Source organism: Lontra canadensis, unplaced genomic scaffold (assembly GCF_010015895.1).
Source record: "Lontra canadensis isolate GAN:19392208 unplaced genomic scaffold, GSC_riverotter_1.0 scaffold150, whole genome shotgun sequence".
Lineage (NCBI taxonomy): Eukaryota > Metazoa > Chordata > Mammalia > Carnivora > Mustelidae > Lontra > Lontra canadensis.
The window spans coordinates 1,756,588-1,777,554 of record NW_022631144.1 but is presented as its reverse complement, the minus strand read 5'-3'; the positions used below and the strand labels follow the sequence as shown (position 1 = coordinate 1,777,554).

General features: G+C 33.2%; 2 protein-coding genes across 2 annotated transcripts in view; one reads left to right on the top strand and one right to left on the bottom strand.

Moving 5' to 3' along the window:
• Window positions 1-8,617: 8,617 nt before the first annotated feature.
• PMCH (pro-melanin concentrating hormone) lies at window positions 8,618-9,783 on the top strand. The gene is made up of 3 exons (XM_032844313.1): window positions 8,618-8,894; window positions 9,230-9,428; window positions 9,709-9,783. The coding sequence occupies exons 1-3, from the start codon at window positions 8,646-8,648 to the stop codon at window positions 9,756-9,758; spliced, it is 498 nt and encodes a 165-aa protein (XP_032700204.1). The 5' UTR covers window positions 8,618-8,645; the 3' UTR covers window positions 9,759-9,783.
• PARPBP (PARP1 binding protein) overlaps window positions 8,886-20,967 on the bottom strand; it is a 50,264-nt gene continuing 38,182 nt past the window's right edge. The window contains exons 8-9 of the mRNA XM_032844312.1: window positions 11,144-11,279; window positions 8,886-10,459 (exon numbers count right to left, since the gene is read on the bottom strand). Coding sequence (XP_032700203.1) covers window positions 10,119-10,459; window positions 11,144-11,279 — 477 coding nt within the window. The 3' untranslated portion in view covers window positions 8,886-10,118. The remainder of the gene's footprint in view (window positions 10,460-11,143; window positions 11,280-20,967) is intronic.

The window sequence follows — 20,967 nt, the reverse complement described above, 5'->3', positions numbered from 1 at the left end:
GTGTCCCCAAGTGGTAGAAAGGAACTTTGAAGAAGTAAACTTATTGCAAATTTTTATAAAAAAAAAAAAATAAATTAAAAAAAAAAAAAAAAAAAAAAAGAAATTCAGGGTTCTCAGTAAAACAATGACCAATCCTTTTGATTTGTATTGCAGTTACTGGCATCACACGACAAAGATCTGTCAATTGGAGGGAAAAAAAAATTCGATAAAGCAGTTTTCAAATATGTTCATAAAATGTTCATAAAATGAACATAAAAATGAACATAAAATGAACATAAAATAAATAGAATTTATATAGAACATATTAAATAGAATAAATAGAACATAAAATAAATAGAATTATATAGAATAAAATGAACATAAAAAGTTCATAAAATGAAGATCACATCTGATATAAACCTTTAGCCTTTCCAAGGTTTTCTGAACCACCCAACCCCATCTGGCAATAAGTTTACTTCTTCAAAGTTCCTTTCTACCACTTGGGGACACTTAATTTTCAGTATCAAAGGAAAAGAAATCTACTATGCTCCATTGCACATCAGAGTAACCAATTTTTTTAAAGTTATTATTTAAGAAAATTGGAAACTATCTCCATAATTAAATGGTTAGGAGAAAAACCTCATACTGTTCAGAGGCTATGACAATTTAAGCAAAATAAAGGGAAACATCAACTAATTTTTCTAAACTGTTAAAATGGTTTGAATTTGGTCCCGATTTTAGATGAGTATCAGCCAAACCAATTCATCTAGTGGAAATTTAAAACAAAATACGTAATTATAAATATTTACTGCATTTCCAAAACAGCAGCTAAGAAAAAAAAAAAGTTTACCATTAACAAGGACTTTTATAGATTAAACAGCATCTCCAAAGTATGTTCAAACCCTGGGAAACAAAGCAAGGCACAGCTAACAACATTAAGAAGCCCTAAGAGGGAAGTCAGAGGATATTGGAGTCTTTTATTATAAATAGTCTCTCAGAAAACATATCCCTAATAAGATTTAAATAGTCCCCAAAAGAATCAGCAGTTATTTCCACCTCTAACAAAATTTAGAGAAATCAGAATATTAAATAGTATTGTCCAAGAACTTGAAATAAACACCTATAACACAAGAGTTAAATAAAAAAGGAAACTTTAATATGCTATATATATATATATATACATAGAGAGAGAGAGAGAGAGAGAGAGAGGTAGAGAGTATAAACAGATTTCCTTTCAGAGAGAATTTTATACTGAAGAATGAATTGATACATCCAATTCCAGCAATATGGCAGACTACTTGTGCAGAGACCACCTCTCAGTAAAAAATATCTTAAAATGCTCAACAAAAACATCTTTTATAAAGTATGACTGCACTGGTAGCAAAATAAGGGACACCATAGAAAGCCAGAAAAGAAAAAAAAAAAAAATGCAATATTCCACAGGAGTTAAAAAGGGTTAGAGACAGCATTTACTCTGAGAGATTCTGTGAATTCCTGGTGGCCTAGCACCTGGTTTTAACGACCCACATATGCTGGGACAGAAGACAAACCTTAGGACCCAAGTAAAATGAGAGCTCAGATCAGAAAATCACACATAAGCTTGGAACCCCCATAAGGAAGTAAACTATAAAAAAAATCCAGCTAGTAGAAGGAAACAAGCCTATACTGGCAAAGGCTCTGAGAAGAAGGGGGAGAGGGGAAGGGGGAAGAAAAAGCATATACTGTCCTAAGAATTCCTAATGACAAAGGCATACTAACTTAGTTTGGTATTTCTACTGACTCTGTGGCCTGAAAAGGCTCAAGCATAAATTGTAAAGTGGCCCTGGATTTCTGCGCTCCAGGGGAGTGGCAGAAGCAAACACAGGAATTTCAAGAACTCCTCTGGACACAGTTCAATGAATATGTGCAAAAAATGAAAATTCACTAAACACATGAAGAAGATACCATGAGCTAGGGATCAGCAGAAATAAGAAAGTATAGACTCAAACAGGGGAAGACAGCAGATACTAGATTAGATAAATATGAATGTTTAAAAATAAATGTTTTAATAGACTTAAAGCTATAAAAAGAGACCGTTTTTTTACCCCAACATGATACCTGGGAGAAAAACTATACTAATCTACCTATATACGATATATAGAGTTTTTCTGAAAATATGGGCCTTTTAAAAGAATTTCATTATATTGCTACCGACTTATGTGTCTCTTCTACTCCAGAGATTTTTTTAAGTTTCTTATTCATCTCCTTAGGCATGGTTCGTCAGAGAAATTTTTAATTTTGTTATTTCTCTAGCGTCTGTGAAATAATGATATTTAAACAAACTCTTAATTAAGAACTAGAATTCATAACTTAAAGAATTTAAGATGTGTGATTTTATAACTAGAATAATCATCTTCTTAGTAATGTCTTGTAAATTTTAATGTCCAGGTGGGGCTTTTATTCCCTCTCAAAATAAATAGAACAAAACTGAGAAAAAATATATATAAATAAATATGCTGAAAAAGAGAAACCCACAACTTACCAGGCAGATCTGAAAAGGAACTAAATAGAATTTTTAGAAATAAAATATATAAGAAATTAAATTAAAAGCTCAATACATGGGCCGCCTGGGTGGCTCATTAAGCATCTGCTTTCAGCTCAGGTCATGATCCCAGTGGGCACCTGGGATTGAGCCCTGCATCAGGCTTCCTGCTCAGTGGAGAATCTGCTTCTTCCTCTCCCTCTGCTTGCCACCCCCCAACCCCTGGCTTGTGCTTTCTCTCTCTCTCTCTCTCTGTCAAATAAATAAATAAAATCTTAAAAATAAGTAAATGAATAGAAATAAATAAATAAATAAATTTTTTTTTAAAAAAGCTCAATACACAGTTAAACACCAGATTAGATACAAGTAAAAGTGCACTGGTAAGCTGGAATATAACTAAATAATTATTTAAAATGCACAGAGAAGGAAAGAAAACGTGGGGAAGAGAGGTTATAAGATCTAGAGGACAGAGTAAGCAGGCAGGCCCAATGTATATCTATTGGGAATTCCAAAAGGACAAATAGAACAGGGGAGAGGCGATATTCAAAAGAATCATCGGTAATAATTTTCTAAAATTCAAAAGAAACACTCAACCCTTAGATTCAAGAATGTAAGCCAGGGGGGCCCCTGGGTGGCTCAGTGGGATAAAGCCTCTGCTTTCGGCTCAGGTCATGATCCCAGGGTCCTGGGATCGAGCCCCACATCAGACTCTCTGCTCAGCAGGGAGCCTGCTTCCCCCTCTCTCTCTGTCTCTCTGTCTACTTGTGATCTCTCTCTGTCAAATAAATAAATAATAAATCTTTAAAAAAAAAAAAAAAAGAATGTAAGCCAGGATGAATTAAAAGAAATCCAAACCCACACACGTCATGTGCAACTGCAGAATATCAAAGCCAAGGAGATTTTAAAAGCAGCCAGATAGAGTACAGAGATTACCTAAAACGACATCATGATTAAAATCAACAGCTGATATCTTACCAGTAACAATGAAAATCAGAAGAAACGGAAATAGTAACGTACTAAGGTAAAATAACTGTCAACTATATAACTTTACAGTCAATGACACTATTTTTCAAGAATAATAGCAAAATGCATTTAATTAAAATAAAACACTAAGAGACCCTCACCAACTTAGCATCTAACTCAGTATATTTCAGAAACTTGTAATTCAGAAAGAAGAAAATTGTCAAAGGAAGATCTCAGATGTAAAAAGAAATGGTGAGGAAAAAAAAGTAAACTTGTAGGCAAATCTAAACAAATTGTTAACTGTGTAGAACAGCATAATAATTTTTAATTTGTTTCATTAAAAAAATCAAGAAAGAACTTAAATCTTAGAGAGTAATAGCATATAAGTTAAGAATAGCAGTACCTGGAGTTAAAGATTCTAAGGTGTTTACATTATTTGGGAGGAGGACAAAAATACTGATTAACTTGAATATAAATAACTGAAGATGATATTAAAATGTTTAAGGTGGGGTGCCTAGGTGGCTCGGTCAACTAAGCATCTCACTTCAGCTCCTGTCATGATCTCAGAGTTTCTGGGATCAAGCTCAGTGTTGGGCTCTGCGCTCAGCAGGGCATCTGCCTCTTCCTCTCCCCTTATCCTTTCCCAACTTGTGCTCTCTCTCTCTCTCTTAAATAAATAAAAAAAGAATAAACAAAAATAAATAAAATGTCTAGGGTACCCTCTAAAAAAACAAAAAATAAATTAAACTTAGCCAGAAGGCAAGAAAGGGAGGGTGTGGTGGGGAAAACGTATTAGAACAAATAAACATCACAAAATAAGATAGAGGTACTGAATATCAATAATTTGGTAAACGGAATAAATGTAAATGGGCTAAAGTCTCCAAGAAAAGGCAAAGACTGTCAGACTAAACATTCCAAATTCAGCTGCATGATATTTACAGTAAACACATCTAAAACATAAAGATACAAGAAAAATAATAGTAATAGACACATTATTAAAGCTGGAGAAGGTCATGATACATGATTTGGTTTATGAGGAAGATGAAACAATTTCTAATTTGAGTGTCCTAATAACATCAGCTCAAAATAAGCCAAAAATTGCAAGCTACAAAAAGAATTAAGTAAATTCATTACAGTGAAAGATTTGTATCTTTGAGTAATTGACAGTCCATGTAGACAAAAAACACACAAAGCATACAAGATTTAAACAACATATTATTATGTTTCATTTTATGGACACATAGAATTCTGCTCGCAACAATAATGTAAACATATTCTTTTCATGAATAAACAATTTTAATGTAAAATGAAGATATTATAGTCTAAGGCAAGTTTCTATAGTTGAACTATATGAAATTGGTATTTATATGTCAAAAACAGCTAAAAATCATAATTATGTATTGTTCAATTTAAGATTTCAAATACTCTATAATTTATAGACCAAAACTTCTGACAACAATTTCGTTGGAACTTGGTAACCTCCCCCCCAAAATTAAATTCCCATGTGTTTGGAATATTAAAAATATCTAAGTAATTGAGGAGCTAAAAAAGAAATAATAATAAAAACAATAAAAACTTAGAATTAAACATTGAACATTCTATTTATCAAAATTGTGGGAATTAGCAAAAATGATACATAATGGAAAGCATATAGTCTTAAGTGCTTATTTTTAAGTATAATGATTTTTTTCTCTCAATTTAAGAAGTTATAAAAATTTAAAAATAAGCCTTCTCCAAATAATAGCAGAAATTGATAAAACAGAAAAATAGAGAAGAGCAACAAAACCAAAAGTTTTTTTGAAAAGGCTAACCAAATTGATAAACCTCTAACAAGCTTGATCAAAAAAGATGGGTGAAAGAGAGACAGCAGAGACCACAAGACTATAAATAAACATAACTAAAATGAAATGCAACTACAGATGGAGCAAGGTTTAAGAAATTTAGAAGAAAATACTATTAATAACTTTTTGTTAGCAAATTTGAAAGCTTAAGTGAAATGGACAAATTCTATAATAAATTAAATTCCTGAAACAAACTAAACAGAAAAAGAAGCTGAATGTGTCTACAGTTACTGAAGAAAGTGAATTAATCATTTAAAAACAAAACAAAAAATCCCACCAAGAAAACACCACACTCAAATAGTTTTACAGGAGAGAAAAGAAAAGGAAAAAACTTACTCCGCAGTTCATTTTATGAAGCTAATACAACTTTAATGCCAAACCAAACAAAGGCAATATAAGGAAGGGAAAGTACATATCAATCTCAGTCAAGATAATAAACACAAAATGTACTAAATCAAATATTACCACATTGAACCCAACTATATTTTTAAAATGTTTCATAAACACATGGTTGATTTAACATGAGAAAAATCTGTTCATTTATTTACTAAAGACTGAAGGAGAAAAATGATATGGTCATCTCAATAGATGCAGAAAAAGTATTTGATGAATTCAGTAACAATTAATGATCAAAAACTATTAGTAAGTCAGAAATAGAAGAGAACATCCTGCAAGTTATAAAGAATATCTATGAAAAACCAAGACTAAACATCATGCTCAATGGCAAAACATTAAAAGCACTCTATAAAATCAGTAATACTTGCAAAGATATCTGTTATCTCCATTTCCAACATTTACTGGAGGTTTGGTCAATATCAGCATGTATGCTCACATAGACAGACACACACACACACACACACACACACACACACACGAATATAGAAGGACTTGGAAGAAGGAAATAAAATGCCATTTTATTATTTATATCAATTGTCTTTATGGAAAACCCAAAAGGATTAATACATGTATAAACTATTTGGAATTAAAAAGATTTAGAAAGTATTTTATGCATTAAGAGCACTACACAAAAGCCAACTGCACATGTATGACCAGCAATAACATTAGAAAAAGTAAATTTTTAAAAGATACCACTTATAATAACTAAAATAATTGAATTATAAAGAACTATAATTGTTTAAACAAAATATATATAAGAACTTTATGAAGAAAATAGTAAATGTTAATAAAAGATTTTAAAAATCTATATAAATATGGGAAAGTACCATGCTCATGGGTGAGAAAATGAATTATCTTAAGTGTCAATTGCAAAAAAAAAAGTGTCAACTGCCTTCCAAAATTAATCTATAGAATCAAAACTGTTCCCTTCAAAATCCCACCAAAGTTTTTACAGAACTTGAAAAGCTGATGTTAAGATTTATTTAAAAAAAAAAAAAGGAAAAGAATGGTCAAGAAACCGCTATAGAAGAAAAACTGGTAGGTGAATGGGGGTTAGAAAAAAACCTGACCAACCAGTTATCAAAAATTATTCTAAAATTACAACATTAAGACTGAAGATTTGCAGTGAAATAAGAGTTTAAAAAGAGACTCACATGTATACAGAAAGTTGATATACTGCAGAGAAGTCAGAGCAGATTAGTGAGATCAGGATGAATTATCCAAGATATGTTGTGAGGACATTTGGTAAAAGTAAAATTGTATCTCTATCCTACATCATACACGAAATTTCAGATGAATTAAGAATTTAAGTGTAAACATCAAAACATTTAAACTTCAGGATGTATAGATGTTGATGATTTCATGGTTGGGAAAAATTTCTAAATGATAACATGTTGAAAATAAAGAGAAAAAAATTTAAATAATAAAATTTAGCAGTTTGGTTCACCAAAACACACCATAAAGGGATTGAGAAGACAAGTCACAAAGTGAGAAAAAATATTTAAAACACATATAACAAAGAACAATATCCAAGTTACATAAAGAACTCCCATAAATCAATATGAAAAACAATCCAAAAGAAAAATGGACAAAGATTTTTTAATTTATTTTTATTTTTAAAAAATATTTTATTTATTTATTTACTTATTTACTTATTTATTTGTCAGAGAGAGAGAGAGCACAAGCAGGCAGAGGCAGAGAGAGAAGCAGGCTCCCCGCTGAGCAAGAAGCCTGATGCGGGACTCGATCCCAGGACCCCAGGATCATGAGTGGAGCTGAAGGCAGTGGTTCAATCAACTGAGCCACCCAGGCATCCCACTGTTTTGTTTTGTTTTTTTTAAAGAAAAAGATGTTTTTTAAAGAGGATTTTATATAAGAGAAATGATAAATGGCTTATGAGCATATGAAAAAACATTCAACTTCTTTGGGAATCAGAGAAATACAAATTAAAAGGACAATAAGATACCCAAGTATTGGTTAGGACATGGAGCAATGGGGACTGTCAAACCTGGCTCACGGAGCTTAAATTGGCTACTATTATTCTGTAAACATTTTAGCATCAGTAAAGCTAAAGATGTATATTTCATGACTCAGAAATTCCATACCTGGGAATATACTCTAGAAAAATTTTTACACATACATACCAGAAGATAAATACAAGAATGTATTATCTTACTTGGTGGGGTCAAAATAAGAAATTATTATGAAATATTTAAGTAAGCATCATATAACATATTTATCCAAAATTGATATTTATGGAACACATAAATATTCTCTTCATGGACTTCATTAATTATTAAATTTATTAATAAATGTCAACAATATCCTTTTGTAAATGCAGAGATAAAACACACCTGACACATCGATTTTTGATATATCATGAATGACTTTTTGTTTGCACTGACAGGCATATATACTTTAATCACCAAAGACTAAACTGAGCATTTATAAAAGAAAGTCCTTTTTGAAGATTATTTCAATTTAATCAGGATTAAAATAAATAATACTTTTATCCTTATAAACTTTAAATAAATTTAGTTTTAAAATCATACTTAATCAGAAAATATACAAAAGGAAACAATAAGAATAGGGAGAGCCTGGTGTCCTATGGTCTTCCTTAATAACAATCCATTTTCAAGAGACTGTAATCTACTCAACAGAAAGCGTTCTACCAAGGATATTAATCAGATTCTAAGAAAATTCACACTCAAAATAATAAGCCACTAAAACCAAAACAATGTAGGTATTAGCAGCTATACAAGAAGTCAGCCTCTCTCTGATGAGTCATTTCTAAAATAATGAACATCTACGTCTTTGCTTTGAAATGTTTCTATTCAAGCTGGAAAATATATAAAGGTAGGAATCACCTACAAAGTAGGTTGACTGAGAAATTTTTCTTCATTTTCCATAGTCTTATTTGACTCCATGCAAACATCAAACTAAGAATGGCAAAAATGAGTCTCTCTTCCTACCTATTAATACTAACTTTTTCTCTGTTTTCTCAAGGCATTTTACTTTCAGCATCCAAGTCCATAAGAAATTTAGAAGATGACATGGTATTTAATACATTCAAGCTGGGGAAAGCCTTTCAGAAGGAAGATACTCCACAAAAAGCAGTTGCTGCTCCTTCTCTGGAACAATATAAAAATGATGAGAGCAGTTTCATGAATGATGAGGAAAACAAAAATTCAAAGGTAAGTGGCAATGTGACTTATCCTTTCTTCAATGGAAATCTGAATGATTTTTATGATGAAAGTAAAATTGATACTTTTATAAATAGAAGTATATATAAACCATCACACTAAGCTTTAGGCAACTGATGAAATTTCATAAACACCAGGTTGTTCTTCCTCTCTGTACAACACTCTTATCCAAAAGTTTTTGCCCCAAAATTTTTACCTAATGTATTTTTAAAGAGTCAATACTGTACAGACCATCTTTGAATTGATCAATGAGAATATTATACAAATATATTATAGTCCTATTACCAGTAAGACAGCTAAAACACAAATCAACCTTTTCTTTACAGAACACAGACTCCAAACATAATTTCTTAAATCATGGTCTGCCACTGAATCTGGCTATAAAACCTTATCTTGCACTAAAAGGATCTGTAGCTTTTCCAGCTGAAAATGGAGTTCAGAATATTGAATCAACACAAGAAAAGAGAGAAATTGGGGATGAAGAAAACTCAGCTAAATTTCCTATAGGAAGGAGAGATTTTGACAGTGAGTAGTCTTTTAAAAAATTCAATTCTTATATCTTAATATCATGAAAATAGAAACTCGGAGTTTAACTGGATTTGGATCTGATCTTAACAAAATCAAGTAAGACCATGGTTCAATTAAGTGACCCCTGCCAAAGATGTGGGATTAAAAGGCATTTAAGGGTTATTATAATTCTGATTTATTCAGAATTAGCTATATTAGATCCATTCTCTTATTTCTAATAAATTTTGTGTGATTATAATAGTGCTTTAAACAATTTAAACTTTTTTTTCCCCTCCAGTGCTCAGATGCATGCTGGGAAGAGTCTACCGACCTTGCTGGCAAGTCTGAAACCTGTTGGACAACATCATCTTTTCCGAAGAAAACAAAACCATTTAATTGTCTGTCAGGGAAAAAGCCCTTAACATTACTATGACTTGTGTTATTTTAAATGTTTGTTTCAAAAGAAAGCAGCTGCTAACATATATCTGTAGCCTAAATGATATGATTTATCTGTGCATTAAACTTTGTGAATATTCTGCATAATGACTTACTAGTATTTTTTAAATGCTTAACTTACTAACCTTATATATACTTCAGACCAACATAATAAAGAATCATAACCTATGCCTTGCTCTCTTAAAAATTAAGTAGATGCCTTTGGCAAATAGTTTAATATACACAGAAATCTAAAGCACATAAAAACCTAATTCATAGTCTAAAAAATTGAGTTAACTTTGTCTGGCCAGTAATCAATTTGTCCTTGGCTGTACACTTATTGTTTTTTGCTACTCTGGCTACTTTGCCACACGATTTATTCTGGAAATTGTTTGATGTCTCAGGTATCTTAATATTTTTATGTTGAGGTGGTTCATTTCCACTATCACAGAGATTATTTTTATCATCTAAATCCACCTGTTTCCTTTTTGAGCTTTTATTTCCTGTCTGACTACTTGATTTTCTTGCCACTTTTTCAATTTTACTTCTATCCAGATGAACATTTCCAGAACTTGTTCCAATTGCTGGCCTTCCAACAGATGAATTTACACCTTCTGTTATGCAAGATGAAAAAAGGAAAGAAATTACATAATGTTTAGAATTACATGTGAAAATTACAATAAACTTTAAAAATCACTAAAGAATATTCAAAAATTTGATTTGCAATCACATATAAGTCACATGATTAACAAATACAGCTACATTACTAGCACCTTACTTTCCATTTACCATATCATTTTTTTATCCCTCCAAACAACAAATATTTGCTTTCCTTGAGTGCATGACACTTAATCTTTAAATGCTACATGTTATTTCTTAAATATATTTAGTTAATCCGTGTCCTATTCCTCCTAGATTTGTACCTAGGTTTAACTTTTTAAATAAGCCCGTCTTAAAAATATAAACCTTTACATTTCACATTTCATATTTTTCAAAAAGAAATCTTATTTTACTTAAGTTAAAAACCAGTTCGGGGTGCCTGGGTGGCTCAGTTGAGTAAACATCTTCCTTCTGCTCAGGTCATGTTCCCAGGGCCCTGGGATCAAGCCCAACATATTGGCACTCTGCTTAGGCGGGGGAGTCAACTTCTCCCTCTGCCCTTCTGCCTGCTTATGCTCTCTCTCTTCAGCGTGCTCTTTCTCTCTCACTCAAATACATAAAATCTTTAAAAAAAACCAAAAAACAAATAATACACTAGAATTAAATAGTTATTTAATTACTCAAATAAGTTCAATTACCAGAAAGGTCATTTTCCATGGGAAGTTCATACAAAGGCTTGGATGCTGAATTAACATCATTCCATTTATCCTTGTTTATTGTGCAGTCATCTTTATAAGTACAAGCAAACTGGGATCTAATTAAGGTTTGTTTCATCTAGTAAAAGGAAGACAGAAGAACATATACAGTTTTTTAATTTGATTTATTTTATTTTTTTCATCCAGACAGAAAAATATTCTATGATAATCAAGATACAAAATTTCCCTTAAAAACTCCATTATTAGGGGGTAGGAAAAGAATAAATGAAACAAGATGGGATCGGGAGGGAGACAAACCAAAAGAGACTCTTAATGTCCCAAAACAAACTGAGAGGGGCCGGGGGGAGGGGTGTAGGGAGAGGGTGGTGGGGTTACGGACATTGGGGAGGGTATGTGCTATGGTGAGTGCTGTGAACTGTGTAAACCTGGCAATTCACAGACTTGTACCCCTTGGGCTAATAATACATTATATGTTTATAAAAAATTTTAAAAATTAAAAAAAAAACTCCATTATTCATTGGGAATTTTTAACCCTTGATGTTTCATAATTTACTCATCCATTGTTACACAGGCATAGTAATACCAGCTTTTTATACCTTTTAACAGCTTAGAAAAATCAACTTTAGACTCCAGAATGTGTGACTACTTGAATATTTAGGAAAATAAGAAAGATGATTCAAATTATACCATTCTAGGAAGATCTGACCAAGTGATTTAATGGTCAAATATTCAAAATAAACTCTTGCATTTATCTTCAAAGATCATAAGTAAGAGAAAATCAGGAAGCTAAATTTAATTCTTAACCACAAAAAAAGAATGTCAAGAAAGTAATTTAGGAAATGTATTCTGCAAACATAAAACCAGTGGCCACTTTAGGGACAGAAATTAATTTCAGAACAAAGTAACCTCTATGGATAATGCAAATTTCAGTAAATTACAGCTGATGTGTAATGACATTCAGTTATTATGGAGAGATAGCTTCAAATTGAGATGTCAAATCCTTTTCAGAAATAGATGTTTAAATTTCAGATAAATGAATAAGGAAGACTTTAAAAATTCAAAAATTTAACACTTCAAAGCATAACTATATTATGTTGAATATTATTACAAAATATTGATTGATAACAATGTTGTTCATAAGGTCTGAAAAAGCACAATTTTATACTTCATATTCAGTAGTTAAATACTATATTATACATTCAGAGAGATCACTGCATTAACCAACTTAGATGTTAGCAAAGATAATGGCAGTGAAATCCATAGACTAAGGTTTAAAAGAAATTAGATTAACCCAGTTGCTTTATCAAAGCAAGTGTTTCCAGGGAGCACCTAGGTGACTCAGTTGGTTTACTGTCCAACTCTTGATTCCAGATCAAGTCATGATCTCAGGGTCCTGAGACTGAGCCCCGGGTCAGGCTCCAAGTTTAGCAGGGAGTCTGTTTCTCTCCTTCTCCCTTTACCTCTGCACCTCCCCCATGCTTTTGTTCTCACCTGCTCTCTTTCTCTCTCGCTCTCAAATAAATAAATAAATGGATCTTAAAAAAAAAAGAAAAGAAAAAGCAAGTGTTTCCAGGATGACTTTATATACTTCTGACGAATGGTGTCTATGAGAGCTCCAGTTCCCACATTAAAAATTATGAAAAACAATCTGAGGGTTTTGAAGGGGCGGGGGGTGGGAGGTTGGGGGATCCAGGTGGTGGGTATTGGAGAGGGCATGGATTGCATGGAGCACTGGGTCTGGTGCAAAAATAATGAATACTGTTACGCTGAAAAAATTAAAAATTAAAAAAATTATGTTCAATTTGCTTGAAAATTAAAAAAATTGGAGTTTGGTATCTTTCATTTTAAGCACCAAAATTCACAAAATTGAAAAAAATGTGAAGATGTAAAAGATCAAAAACTATTTTAAAAAGTAGAAGAGAGTATGGGGCGCCTGGGTGGCTCAGTGCATTAAAGCCTCTGCCTTCGGCTCAGGTCATGATCCCAGGGTACTGGGATTGAGCCCCGCATCGGGCTCTCTGCTCAGCGAGGACCCTGCTTCCCCTTCTTTCTCAGTCTGTCTCTCTGCCTGCTTGTGACCTGTCAAATGGATAAACTAAAAAAAAAAAAAAAAAAAAAGTAGAAGAGAGTAGTAGTAGGCTCTTGATTATGGATGATGGACTACAACCCAATATCTTCCTGAATCTCTATGAATACAACTACTATTCTACAGTTTCCATCATGAGATGCCCTAAAATTCAACCAAAGGTTTTAACTAGCCCTTTCTGGACTTTATTAATTCCATAAGTAAAGAATTAAAGCGAACGATTAAAGCTATTAAAATAAATTTCGTTAATAAAATGAACTCTGTAAAGTTTATACTATATCACATTGTTACTATAATAACATTATCAAAAACCTTTTATTACTTTCTGCAAAACCAGTACTAACTGTTGATGTTATCTTTATTATTATTATTATCATTACTATTATCTGTGACATTATACATTTCTTTCATTTCACCAGAGTTACTGCTTAGAGACAATAAACTTATTCTGGGCAAATAAAATTATTGCCCATAATGAGTTAAAAGAGTATGGTAAGACCATGAAGGCAAATGAATGCTAAGTGGTTGTCTAGGATTGCTTTTGTAGTACCCAGATAGTGAATGCATCTGTGAGTGGCTTGGAAGACTTTAGCATCTCACCACAAAATCTTCATCAGCAGCCCCATAAAATACCCTAAATAAAAATACAATAATTATGGGTGCCTGGGTGGCTCAGATGGTTAAGCGTCTGCCTTCAGCTCTGGTCATGATCCCAGGGTTCTGGGATCGAGTTCCACATCAGGCTCCCTGCTGTGCAGGGAGCCTGCTTCTGCATTTCCCTCTACTGCTCCCCCTGCTTGTGCTCTTTGGCTCTCTCTGTCAAATAAATAAATAAAATATTTTTTAAAAATTAAAATAAATAAAAATTAAAATACAATAATTATATTATTTAGGATGGGAAATTGATGTTTTCTCAATCTCATGGTTAGCAAAAATAAACATTTCTTTAGAAAGCTGTGTTATTTTTAATAATTTTTGACACACACCTAAGTAAAAACCTTTCCTTGCTGTGTAAATACACAGTCACAAAATAAGTGTCATAGTCCTTACACTAGATTTCCTCTCTTTAGGCCTCCTATAGAAAAATTTGTGAGCTTCAGTGACAGTAGGGTAATTTCAGAAAACCAGAATTACAAGGTAATGGATTTTTAAAATACTGAGAATGGATTCAGATGTAAAAGGAAATAGTTAACCACTTTATTCATCATAAAATATATTATTTATAAAAATATTAAAATATGAGAACCATAACAATTCTATGGTAATCTTTGGATACTTATGTCTAAAGGAAATAACTGAGTATTTACATTGAAGGTATTTTTTTCTTTTTGGAGAAGATTATATATGAGTTTTCCTTTCCTTGCCCTGTACAAAAATCTCTTTTTATCAATTATGACTTATTAAGTTCCAACCATAGGCACACAGAATACTAAAGAGATTACTAAAATGGCTCCTATAATTACAAAGACATTTCACTTATAAAATCTGCTTTTGACACACAGCTGGAAGAAATAATAAATTGGATAACAGACTCAAGATTGAAAAGATGTCAGAAAGCTAGAACCATAAGTAGAAAACAATAAGATGAGAATGAGTGAGGATAAACAAAGTCCTGTATTTAAGTTCAAAATATCAATTACAGATGAGGATGAGGAAAACTTGACTTAAAAACAACATATGAAAAAGAGCTAGAGATTCTCATTGATCATGAACCTGACTGGAGCCAACAATGTGATGTCTGGCTAAAAAGATCAGCACAAAAAGACAATGATGTGATGGCAAAGGCACCAGATTTGTAGTTAATACTACCAGATTTGCTTTCTAATACTGGCCCTATCACTTATAATCTAGATGATTTCATGTAAACTTATGAACTTCTCCCACTTATCCCATAACTGAGAATAATATTTATCTCACAGAACAGTCAGAATTAAATAGTTTAAAATTTGAAAGGACTATATAAGTTCTAGAGATCCATGTAGATACCATGTAATTAATTAATGTAATAACATCTATGAAGACAGTTTTTCTGTAGAGTAGTAATCTGTTTAATTAGATTCCTCAAGACCAAGCCAACTCAAATTATTCTAGAATTACAACTCAAAAACTGAACTTATAATCAGCATCTTCATTTTAGTTATTACAACAATACAAGCTGCACTGGCTTGTATTTATAACTTAAAAGAGATTGCTTTTCCTTTGTTCATAAAAGTTGAATTTTTCTGCACAGGATTAGTGGCTACATAGAATTGAGACTACTTCCTGTGGCAAATCTTCCAAATCTCTCTGTGTATTTAATTTGGAATCACAAACAAGCAAAACAATTCCCTCTTGAAAGTGCTTTTGAAGTACTAAACAACTAAGAATATTCATACATGGCTGTTAAAATCATTTTATGTTCAAGTCACATGAGAGAAAAGGATTGAACATTTTCCTTTGTAGAGTGATTTCCCCCCTTTGGAAAGATTTCTATCCACAGTAAAATTGCAATGAGCTTCAAACTTGCCGAGAATTGGAAAAGTCCTTTTGCCACAAGCTCTTTTTAAATTGGAATTATTAGTAGGTTCCCAGTTTGAGGAAAATTGTACTTCACATAAGAAAGCCTGACTACAGTTAGATTAAAACAAATGAGTCAAAATACTGTAAAAGTCACAGTCATTCACAGTCTTTCCTGGAGTTAGCCATTAATAAAAGATAATGAAAGTGCTAAGCCCCATTATGCCAATAAATTTATCAACAAGTATGAAAAAGGAAATTATTTTCAACATACTTATTAAATATGGAACTGAAAATAAATATTCTAAATTTACCTTTTTATTCTTATAGTATTATCTTTTCAAAAAAACAGAATTGCTACCCTTAATGTTATATGGATTGTAAATACATCAAATAAGCCATTCCTTCATCAGTGAAATTTCATTTATTTTGCTAACTAGCAGAAAGACAATATTTTCAACCTAAGTAGTAGCACTACTTTTTTTATGACTCTTCACTATAATTACTATAATTACTATGTCTTTATTTACTCTTTGGAAATAGCATGAAGTCTTATACCTGAATACAAATTCTTGCTCTTTTACTTACTAACTTTACGATCTAGAAAATGATGCTTCTAGAATTGAACAATGATTAATTGTGATGAAGGATATAAAATGTCTAGTAAAACACTTGACACTTAGTGGGTACTCAATAAATACCAACTTCATTATTTCAGCCCAGTGAATTCAACTTTAGTTCAATCTAATAAAACATCTCATATTCATCCTAATAAAAAAAAACCTGCTCACTCTTTTAAAGTCTTTGCTTAATGTCACCTTCTCAGAGACCTCTACTAATCATCCTATCTAAAACCAAAACACACACACAAGAACATATTCTCCTAACTCCCTTCCCTAGTTTTCATTTTACTCCACAGCACCTTCTAATGTTCTACATAATTCACTTTTTCATTTTGTTCATTATTTGCCTCTCCCAACTAAAATGTAAGCTTCGTGAACAAAATCCTTAGTTTGGCAACTGGTGGTGACCTGCTCTGGCCTTCCTTTGGCCCTCCCCTCTTTAATGTACTTGTGCTGGCCTCTTCCTCTAGGCTCAAGCGCTGACTATTTTTTGGAAAGGGTAAATGAGGAGTAGAGTGGACCCACCTCTTAGTGGAGTGTCCTAAGAGTGTGGAATAGAACAAGGGTTGAAAGAGGGTATCGGGATGGGCCAAGGACTTCTATTTAAATTCTTGGACCCCAGCCCCACAAATACCTGGGGAAGATTTGCTCATGAGGGCAGGGGTTTTTGTCTGTTTTGTTCAGTGATGTATCCCCAGTGCCTAGGACATAGTCTGGTACCCAGCAGGCATTTGATAGATATTTGTTAAATGAATCAATTAAGTAAAATTTTAAGACTATAACAGATACATGCAAGAGGAAGATATGAAGGAACAGAGACATGAGTAAGCAAAGGCTTGGAGGAAGAAAAAAATTTTACAGAATAGATTCTATTCTTTAATAGAGAGAAAAGAAACCATATGACACAAAAATGAGAGTAGTAGACTGGCAAAGAACAGCTAAATCACCCTGAGGACAAAAGCACTGAGATAGAAAAACATGTACAAAGTAAACTCTATGTGGTGAAACCATTTGACAAAGAACAAGAGAGATGCATACACACAGAGAAAACCTAAATCCCATTTGGGTATTGAGAATCATGCTACTGAGTCCTTAAGTCCCATTACATCCACTGGCCCTTTAAAGATTTTAATAGTCCACATTTCTCAGGTTCTCATGACACAATATCTTATCTTCTATCTATCTATCAATATCTTACCCTTACAATAAGCCCTCCAAAAATTAACTATTCCCCAAAACCACAAAAGTCATATTTTCCTTACCCTTGCCCCACACTATTTATTCACTCATTTTGTACAACTACCCAATATATACTCTATATGAGTGAGATAATCTAACATTTTCATCAGATTATTTGTTCGGCTTGGCAGTCTCTCTTCCATTCTCTCTGCCTATTTAAACCTTATTCTCATCTCTCATGGTCAGAGCACCATTTCTTGTACTTACTTGTCTCCTGTTCTTCTTTTTGTAGGTATCTCTAAACTACCATAACTGCAACTGTTTTAATATGCTATTCATCATGTCCTTCATCAATTAAACCTAAATAAAATTAAAAATCCACTGCCTCAGTTGCAATGGCCACATTTCAAGTGCTTAATAGCCATGTGTGTTGACACAGTTATAGAACATTTCCACAGAAAGTTCCACTGGAGAACACTATTCTAGAACAAAGCTTATCATCTATACCCTGTAGCACTTTTTTTTTTTAAGATTTTATTTATTTATTTGAGATAGAGCAAGAGAAAGAGAATACACAAGCGGGGGCTGGCGGGGAGAGAGAGAGGGAGAAGCAGACTTGCTACGGAGCAGGGAGCCTGATGCAGGGCTCAATTCCAGGATCCCAAGATCATGACCTGAGCTGAATGCAGACACTTAACCAACAGCTGCTCCACCTGGTAGCACTTTTATGTGCTGCAAATGGGTTCTCAAAGGTCTCTAGGACATTGTTTTTTGCTGGGTTTGGATTATTGGAACACATATACAACTTTATATTAGTAAAAAAGACCTTACATCTGTTCCCCATGTCTTCCCCATGTGAAAGAACCAATTAAGCTTTAGAAAAAAATTACTATCATTATATCTTCTAGAAATACCATTTCTTCCTATTTTCTCTTCTGGGACTCTAATTAGGCACATGTTGAACTTTTTCTAATTGTTCTAATGACCCATCTTCAAGTCCAGGTTTACCACCTATGCTATGTCCAGCTTACTATTAAGCTCATGTAATGAGTTGTTTCAGATAATGTTTTTGTAGTTCTGGGAATACAATTTTACAGATTTTAATTCTCTGCTGGAATTCCCCAATTTTTCACCCATTTTGCCCATCTTTTCCTGTAATAACTTTTATATGTCGAAAAAAAATTTTAAAGACTTTAAAGATTTTATTTATTTATTTGAAAGAGAGACAGTGAGAGAGAGAGCATGTGAGGGGAGGTCAGAGGGAGAAACAGACTCCCAGTGGAGCTGGGAGCCCAATGCAGGACTTGATTCCAGGACTCCGGGATCGTGACCTGAGCCAAAGACAGTTGCTTAACCAACTGAGCCACCCAGCAGCCCTATGTCGAAAAATTTTTAATTCCTAGTCTGCTAATTCAAATATCTGGATTATTTGTAAGTCTGACACTATTTTTAGTTTTCTCTCTTAATTAAAAGACAAATCTTCCTATCGCTTTTCATGTCCAGTATATTTTATTTTATGCTGGATACTGTGTATAAAGAAACTGTAAAGCCTCCAGATGAGAAACCTTCTTCTACCTACAAGGGTTTCTCTTGTCTCTATTAAGCAGACAGAGCAAAGGCCTGATAACCTCAGTGCAGTCAGGGACTGAGATGACTAGTTAGGTTGCAACTTGTCATAACTTGCATTCGACTTCTGGTTCTTATCTCTTCCTTGGGAATGTCCCTCCCAGGCTTCAGTCAAGAACTTCATGGTTTTCCATCGTCTCTGACCTAAAAGTCTGGAGGATTCATTCTGCCTTCCAGAGGTTTTTAACATTATGCTCTTTGGCCTCCCACCTTACTTCATTTCCAAATATGTGAAAGGAGACAGCTATGTGTTGAAGGGGGATCGCACTCCTCAAGCAGGGCCTTGTCTTCTAGCTATCTCAAGATCATAGGTGATTTAGTTTACCAAATCGAAGCTCCTTATCCTCCCACCACTCAGTTTCAAAATCCAGCATATGTACAATAGGTAAAAATAACCATGTGTTCGGGGTTCCTAAATTTTCCAAATTATTGCCAGTGCCTCAAGATACCCAGAAACTTTGTTGGTTCCTCTTTCCCTCCATAGAGGTCTTTTACCTGGGCCAACATCAACTCTTGACTCATACCTGAAACTGGCAAATAATTCCAGGGAAGAAAGCAGTTGATAATATGCTGCTCACCTCAGAAAGATTTTACCCTCCTCAGATTTTTAGTTTACTTAAACTGCTTCCCTATGTCTTTAAAATATATTCTACCTGATGTATCTGCTTTTTATTGTTACTGTAGCAGAAATGGTATTCTGCCATGACCTACTATATCCTAGTTCAAAACAATTGCCTCCAAGTCTGTGAGTGATTTCTTGATTCTGTTCCCTCCTTATTTGACAGCATTTTATTTTTTATTTTATTTTTTCCTCAGTTACATTTTGAAGGCCGCATACTTTCTGTTATTCCTCATTTTTCAGAGGAGTGGTGGAGGCAGGAGTAGCATTTATCAGAGGAAACAGTTTGAAAACATTTCTTGGTTTCCACTCTTTCCTAAGAGTTTATTATATGTAATATGTGCTATAGGAAGTTTTACTCCCTCTATTTAGCCACTATATCTCATTCAAATGGAAGGGGATCATTTGGGAAATTTCCCTGGTACATTATGTGGCATTAGAGGCTTCATCTGTGTGTGTTAAGTTCCAGGGTTCATTTTTCACATTTAAGCCACATTACTATCTAATTGCCACTTCTATTATTTTTCTGATAAGGGAGGAAAAAAAGAATATACACACTTAGTTGGCCCCTCAGTTTGGGAAATATGAGTGATAATTCTCAGGATTTGTCAACTCACTAGTATAGTATCCAGGGACTGGGCTGTATTAAGTTGCTAAGTCATGCTGTGCCTCTTCCCTCTAAAATCTTCAGTTTCTTTCCTTGGCCACCGTTTTTGAAGTTATTGTATCTAACTGCATTATTTTTTTATTGTTTTCTCTTGGTGAATGTTTTTGTAAGTTATTATTTTATAGACATTTTAAGGGAAGAGAAATTCTATGAGTTACGTTCAATCTACCATTTTAATTTGGATATACTCAGAGTTTTCTAAGACTAAAGGTTAAACTTGGATATCTAATTAAGAATTTTCTAAGAAAAAAAAAAAAAGAATTTTCTAACTCCATGAGCATTGGACTGCCTGACTGCTTATAAAGGTACCAGAGTTATTGATAGTCTATTTTTCACACTACCTGAGTCCTAATTTTCACTGTCCCAACAACTCTACGTTTTAAGGATCCAGTATTTTCCTGATCAGCTCACCTAAGTTACTAAATCAGTTAAGGCTGATTATTCTATGTATTACTTTATGTATATGAGAAAAAAAAAATTGGACTCAAAATAAGGAAAAGACCTGTCATG